Raw genomic sequence first — 7500 nt, forward strand, 5'->3', positions numbered from 1 at the left:
TATTGGGGGTCCAAAATACCATATATCTTTTTGAATAGTCTATACATGAATACTCATTTGACTATCTATGAATGAAGTTGCATCCAAAAGGACAATGAAGCTTGTTTACCCCATCTGGGTTCCCAAAGCTGCTTGTTGGAGTCTCTACCACACAAATAACCATGAAGGTGAATGTAAGACCAGTGTGAAGGTCTGCCTAAATAAACCTTGATTAACTGTAAGAATTATATTAAGGGTATTAATTGGGGTGAAATTCAAGCTATGGTGAAAGTTTTAGTTTGTTGAAATGTGGCCAATTTACGAGGCCATGAGATGCACTATGTATTTCACAAAGTGTGCAACCAAGCGCCTGTCTGGTGTGGAGACCGTTTCTCCCACTGTCAAAATAGTAAAAGAGGATTCAGATACACCCTGAACCCATCTTCATCTGATGCTTCAAATCCATGCAGATTACTAGGGCCCAGTCTGATACAAACATACAGTATGTCTGTGTATTAAATAGCTTTGGATTCTAAATGCTAGCTTTTGATCTGTAACTTTATTGTAAATATTAATGTGTTGTTAGCTTTTTTGCCTACTTGCAGGTGTGTCTGCTCTGACTCTTCCTTCTCTCCATTGTGTGTGTGTGTGTGTGTGTGTGTGTGTGCAGGTGAGGCTGGTTGTGGAGGTGATATGGCCCCTGTTCCTCTTCTTCATCCTGGTCTGGGTCAGATCGACCACTCAGCCCATCTACAAAGGCCAATGTAAGTGCTTCATATTGACATTTTAAATGACCCCAATAGCATTGGGTTTGTTCCTGTTGTCCAAATCAGGAATGAAACAATAGCATTGCACACACTCCACTCACATTCCTAAATATTTGTAGAATACAGTTTATGATTCACTCATAGTGCAACTCACATGTATCCTGAATCTTGGAGTTATTTCTCTGAAGGCGTACCACAACACCACATATTCATATCAAATTATGTCATAATTATGTTTACATATCAACACCTGTCTATCTGTCTATTTAGTTATTTTGCTGTTGCTGTCTTTCAAGCTCTGATACTATGTCAGTTATAAAGTTTTTTTTTGTTTGTTTGTTTTCTCAGAGCCAGCAAACATTTTCATGATAACGTTAAAGAGACAGTATACCAAAATACCAAAAATGTCCTCTTTTTGAAGCATGTTTTATAGGCTGGAAAAACTGGTAGCATCTGGTATATTCTTCAATTTAGGGACAAATAAACACACCTGTCGTTCTACTAGCCACCTAGACTTAGGACTATACACAGGAAAAAAGCTCTCACAGCATGGTGAAAGTTTTAGTTTGTTGAAATGTGGTCAGTTTATGAGGCCATGGGCTGCACTATTTAAACAAGCATGCGAACAAGGCTTTTATCTGTGTTTGGGTTTATGTAGGTCACGTTTTTGCATGCCTCCCCTGAAGGTTGACTGCCAGTTTTCCACCAGTTCTCATTAATACTGCAATAACATATTATATACTTTTATATACTATTACACTTCTTTTTTTTCACAAACTCATTTTAATAGTGTTTGGTGAACTTTCTCATTGATTTAGGTCCACTCTGAGTAGCTTATCAGAGGGATTTCTAAAAAACAATGAAGCATATTTAGACCCTGACAATTTTTCCACTGCCACCTATTCTCTCTTCTGCTGATCGGTCTGTCTGCATGTTTGCCATTATGTCTTGGATTAGAAATATTCATACCACTGCTTGGTTGAATTTCCCATTGTCATGTGCTCTTTAGAACATGTAATAACCATAAGTTATTTGCACACCTATGAAGTAGCTTCAGGTTCTTGGCCATATCACACTTGTATATTAATTCGCCGAACTCATCAGACAATGAGAGATGGAACTAACAACCATCCATTTAGAACTAATAATGTCAGTTTGTCCTGCAAGTTGAGCAATGAGTTGATATGTGGCAGAAAGAAGTATTTCTACAAACAAGACAGTTTTAGTGATTAAAGCGTTTAAATTATAACAGCAAATGAACACAACCCAAATGGCAACAGTGGTATAAGCGGGATAATGGACTCCACAAGGTTCGGTTCACAGCTCCAGTGGCGCGTCGGGCCATATTACCACCTCGAACGTGCATTTATTTATGTGAACCAGATAGATAGATAAACCAAAGAACCAAGGAACCAAACCAAAGAATCAAACACTGTGTCGTCCATTAGCCCAAGGTTACGTAGCCTACATTATTTCAGTTGCAGCCTATTAGGGGAGTGAGTCATTCACACTCACTGACACAGAGACATGGAATATGCCTTCTAATAGCTGAATGTGCAGGAATCCAGAAATAAATCAATGTGTAAAATCTTTTTTTTTTTTTTTCGTCCTCAGGTTATTACCCCAACAAAGCTATGCCTTCTGCCGGAGTGTTGCCATGGCTTCAAGGCCTCATGTGTAACCTTGACAACCCCTGTGTTAACAGCCCCACACCTGGAGAGACCCCTGGACAAGTCAACAATTTCAACTCCTCCATGTATGTTCTTTCCCAGTCATGATATATTCTCACCTTGCACGTTCTGCCCATGGAGCTGTGACTAAATAACCTCATCCACGATGCAGAGCCTCTCATTTGTCATGACTTAAAACTCTGTCTTGCCTTCATGGATCTCATTTGTTGTTAAAGATTTAAGCTGGGTAGGTTTGGAAAGGTCACCCAGTTACATCCATGTATTAGTTTTCTTCACTTATCCTGTCTTATGTCTGCTGCAGAATTGCGGGGATGTTAATCGAACTGCAGACACTACTGTCCGCCGGACTCTCCCCAGCGAAGGTCAAACAGCTATCGGACGATCTTGGCCAGTGGTCTTCCATTCTTGAAAATGGTACGATGCACAACATAATGACATATAATTTCATATTACTCATTGCTGTCAGAGGAAATTGTCACAACAGTGTCTCCTTGAAATGTAGTCAAGGACACTGATGTTTGATGTTGATGTTTACTTAGGATACTAAAAAAACAAGCTGAGTTTTTATTTATTTAAGATTATTATATGATTAATATATATATATATATATATATATATATATATATATATATATATATATATATATATATATATATATATATATGTGTGTGTGTGTGTGTGAGTGTGTGATTTATTATAAGAGAACACAAAACATCTTCCATTAAATTGAATGGTTTCTGTAACCTCAGTCATTTTTAGTATGCTGGTCTTCATTGTTGATATTGTTGATAACACAACCCATGTCACACCCAATCCAGATCAGACAGCCAAGTTCATCACTTGTCATTTTACAAATTATATAAACACCCCCTAATCTTCATATTTGGGTGGGAGCCCAATATTCTGTAGGACATGCTGACAAAAAAAGATTCTTCATGGTAATTTACCAGACAACTGCCCCATGACCGAGCATGATTTTCCTCTCATCTTTACAACTTGTGTCTGTGTGGCAGTCTAATCTTAGAGAGAGTCTCATTTGCAAATAGCCACACAAGAGAGCCTAAACATTGTCACCATTGAGGCCATCAACGAAGCCAATTACAAGACAAGGGGGAGGGGAGAGAGCGAACTGAGCATCTGAGGGTCACGCTGCTAACATACAAGATTAAATCCATCAAAAGATCTAAGGCCCTGTGTAATTAACGCAAAACTGAATCAGCCAGCGCGAGAGGGAAAGGTCATTAGACAAACCAGACCAGAGATGCGGTGATATCAAAGCCCAGGAACGCAAAAGGTGAGCCTGCCGGCATGGTCTATCCAAGTAATTAAAAGGAATAAGAAGTGGGGACTTTAATCGTCTCCACAAACGGGAGAGTTCAGCAGAGGGACCATTTTTCTCAGGCCCTGACCCTAACATGTGGCTCAGTGGGTACTTACTATCAGTGGGCACCTGCTAGGACTTCTTTGTTGTCGTTGATTGGGGGCCTCACAGGTACAGTAGATGCTAATGCCCCAAAGTAGTGACTGGAGTGGTCATTTCAAAATGGAGATCAATAAATACATTATAGGACTGTTTGATAAGATGGTGGCCAGTATGCCATTTGCAGATTCATAGAAACACTTTAATGATGGTTTTGAAATCGGCCTACTAAATAAATTGTGGTCCTGATATCCACTGGAGTTAGCATGCAAACAAGCTAGTTCTGGACCAGCTGTCTTGCAATACCACTTTGTATAATGTATGACACTTTATTAAATAATGTGCAAGTCAATGGGAAGAGTGCCATGGAGGAAAAACTGCTCCAGAATTCCACATAGTACACAAACTCCTAAGCATTCCAGAACTTTATAGGAATGTACTGGATATAAGTATAAGTATATATACTCTTTTGATCCTGTGAGGGAAATTTGGTCTCTGCATTCATCCCAATCGGTGAATTAGTGAAAGACACTCAGCACACACTAATCCCGACGCAGTGAGCTGCCTGCTACATCGGCGCTCGGGGAGCAGTGCCTTGCTCAAGGGTCCTTGAATTTCCCCTTGGGGATCAATAAAGTATCTATCTATCTATCTACTTCAGCCGTTCCTACTGGTCGGGGTTCAAACCGGCAACTCTCCGGTTACAAGTCCGAAGCCCTAACCAGTAGGCCACGGCTGCCCCATATGTCTCACGTCAAAATGGGAAACTGTATCGTAGTGAGAGTCTGCTCTCTTCACAACCCCAGCTACTGTCTCCTCCAGTGCTATCAGAATAAGACCATGACATCAACATGGATTTGGCAGAGAGCCTAAAGTATGGTCGGGGGCATAGAGAGACTGCTCAACACTCAATTGGATTTCATGCTTGTCTATAAGATAACAGCATTCCCAGGGAAAGATGATGGGCATTTAATTAGGCATAAATGGTCATTAGTAGCCTAATACATGTCCACAGTACAGACCGCTCTAGACCCCCTCTTACACACTCAAACCCTCACAGATTGGTGATTACTCTGGCAAGATGTCTTTGGTTGTATTCAGCCGACCATATGGTCATAAACTGTTAAATTACATAACCGTATGGCTGTCAGCCAGAAATGCTCAGTTTAAAGGAGCTACAGTATGTGGAACTCTCTAGGCTTTGAGATGACTTGGGGCGTAACACTATTCCATTTATACGTTTGACCCCCAAAGTCCAGTTCGTTTGACCAGTGATCGCTCCGAACTGTACCCGGGCACGGCTTGAGGAAGTGGACTCGGGCACGGTACAGTTGGGCATTATGATCGCCCCTATGCAAAGATTCTAGAGCACAGCAGCTCAACCCTGCCCGGGTAGTGTGACTGCTGACCAAGAACAGAAGAGGACCGTACTCCAGCACGGTAAAAGTGAACCTTGACCAGTGTGAGCATGCCCTTAAATGCAACCACTTGCACTGTATTTCAGTACAGTACTACAGTGTCCACATGAGGTATTACAAGGGAGCCAGTCAGGCACTAGCTGGTTTGCATGCTAACTTTTGTGTATCTATCTGGACAATACAGAGCATAGGCATTTTCAACATTACTTCACAAGAATGTTTTTTTTTGCTATTTGCTATTCTCAACTAGAGAACTCCACATAAGACATTTATTCCTTGAATCTTTTTACATAATGTGAAATGGGTTGTCTTGTTTAAGTAGATTGGATTAATAGTCAGGGTATTCATTTGAGCCCTTTATGCTCGTCCTGAAATTCATTTCAGAGACCATGTCATTTCCTTGCAAAATATGAAAGCAAAGATGAGGGAAAGTAGAAATAATGTTGATAATGAATTTAGCCTTTGTAAAGTGAAAGCTTGTTTTTGATCTAATTTGTTTGCCCTCCATCATGTGATAGGTCAACCGGTTCCTCTGAGAAGTCTTCTGCAAGACGATGAAAGTTTCACTGTGTTTTTGCAAGAAGAGCTCGGCATTCCAGCTTCTGCAGCCCAGAGGTTAATGAAGACAGGTGTACGCATCAACACGGTGAGTCATCGAGTCACACGCTTATATCATCTTTGTTCTGGAATCAGAGACAAGAATAACATCATCGGTGAGTTGCACAGTTTTGAAAACGAACGTTAAGGGTTGTTTTAGGACATGTTTGAGTAGCCTACAGTATGCCTGTTGGCAGCCACCCTGAGCAGTCAAAGGCGATTCAAAACGAGTCAGAAAAGTCGAGACAGGACCAATCGTCAAAATTCCGGTGTCCACTACTCTAGTTAATCCAAAACAAACCAGAAATGGGACTCAAAGTGCTAAAAACCGGAATTTTCCTTTAAATAAAAAATATATTGTGTATTAGCCACATTGTGTATAAACCGCAGGACAGTGTTTTATGCAAGTAAAAAAAAAAAAAAAACCATATTAATACCATATTAACTGCCCTGTGTATGAACCTCATAGCTGAAGAAATTTTGCAACATCAATGTATAAACCTAGGATAATAGATTAAATTATGTTTATGTAAATAGAGGATTGTGTTTGGGCAGTGCCATTATCATTACCCAGCTCATGTCAAGGACAGGAGACATAATTCCATGAACAGATAACAAAACACTTTAAAAACAAAAACAAAACATCACACATCAAACAGAAATAAATCATGTTTATTAAAACCATGTTATAGCCATATTGGAGATTGCAGTGTGCGGACAACTACTCTTCTTTCCTTGATAGCCATAATGTATGCCCACAATAAACACTGTAAATGTATGGAATTAAGTAAACAGTGTTTGCTTGACTTATCTGCGACCTTTAACACAGTGAACTTTGACATTCTCCTCTCTAGATTATCTGAGCTAGCAATGTCTGGGACAGCTCTTAATTAGTTTGCATCCTACCTCAAAGGACATTCATTTAGTATATGATATCTCATGACCTCACCACAGGTGTACCTCAGGGATCCGTACTTGGACCCCTTCAGTTCTCCGTTGATACCACTTCCCTAGGCGAGATTATTTGCTCCCATGGACTTGTCTGTTGCTGTTATTTGGATGATACTCAACTTTACCTGTATTTCCCACCTGATGACTATTATTTCTGCTTGGATTTCTTCATGCTTAAGGGACATTTCAATCTGGATGAAGATCAACACCTTCAACTCAGTCTCTCCAAAACTGAACTTCTGGCATTCCCAGCTAATACAGCTTGGATCTTTTTCAATGACCCTTGCGAAAATGTCATGTAACTTGGGTCACAACTGATGACTTGTCATGTCAGTTTATCCTATAGCATATTGGGAAGATCAAACTTTATCTAACACAATATGCCACACAACTTCTTATGCTGACCAGTTGCCATGGTTCTCTCCAAACTGGACTATTACAATGCATGGTTAGCTAACCTACCTGTTTCTATAGTGACACCATTACTGATGATTCAAAATGCAGCTGCACGTCTGGTCTTCAATCGACCAAAGAAGACACATGCATCTCATCTCTTAGCTACTCTTCATTGCCTTCCTGTAGCAGCCAGAATTATACTCACTCTGGCCTGTTGGACACTGACTGGATCTTCATCTTGCTATCTTAATTCCATGATCCTGCTCAATAGCCCCTCTCGC

At 40.3% G+C, this 7500-nt stretch overlaps 1 protein-coding gene across 1 annotated transcript in view; it reads left to right on the forward strand.

The window, feature by feature from the left end:
• Positions 1-161: 161 nt before the first annotated feature.
• The window catches only part of LOC125289304 (phospholipid-transporting ATPase ABCA1), a 160116-nt gene continuing 152777 nt past the window's right edge, over positions 162-7500 (forward strand). Inside the window, exons 1-5 of the mRNA XM_048236058.1 lie at positions 162-173; positions 650-743; positions 2361-2502; positions 2739-2851; positions 5794-5921. Of these exons, the coding sequence (XP_048092015.1) occupies positions 162-173; positions 650-743; positions 2361-2502; positions 2739-2851; positions 5794-5921 (489 nt within the window). The remainder of the gene's footprint in view (positions 174-649; positions 744-2360; positions 2503-2738; positions 2852-5793; positions 5922-7500) is intronic.

The sequence above is a fragment of the Alosa alosa genome, chromosome 24 (genome assembly GCF_017589495.1).
Source record: "Alosa alosa isolate M-15738 ecotype Scorff River chromosome 24, AALO_Geno_1.1, whole genome shotgun sequence".
Lineage (NCBI taxonomy): Eukaryota > Metazoa > Chordata > Actinopteri > Clupeiformes > Clupeidae > Alosa > Alosa alosa.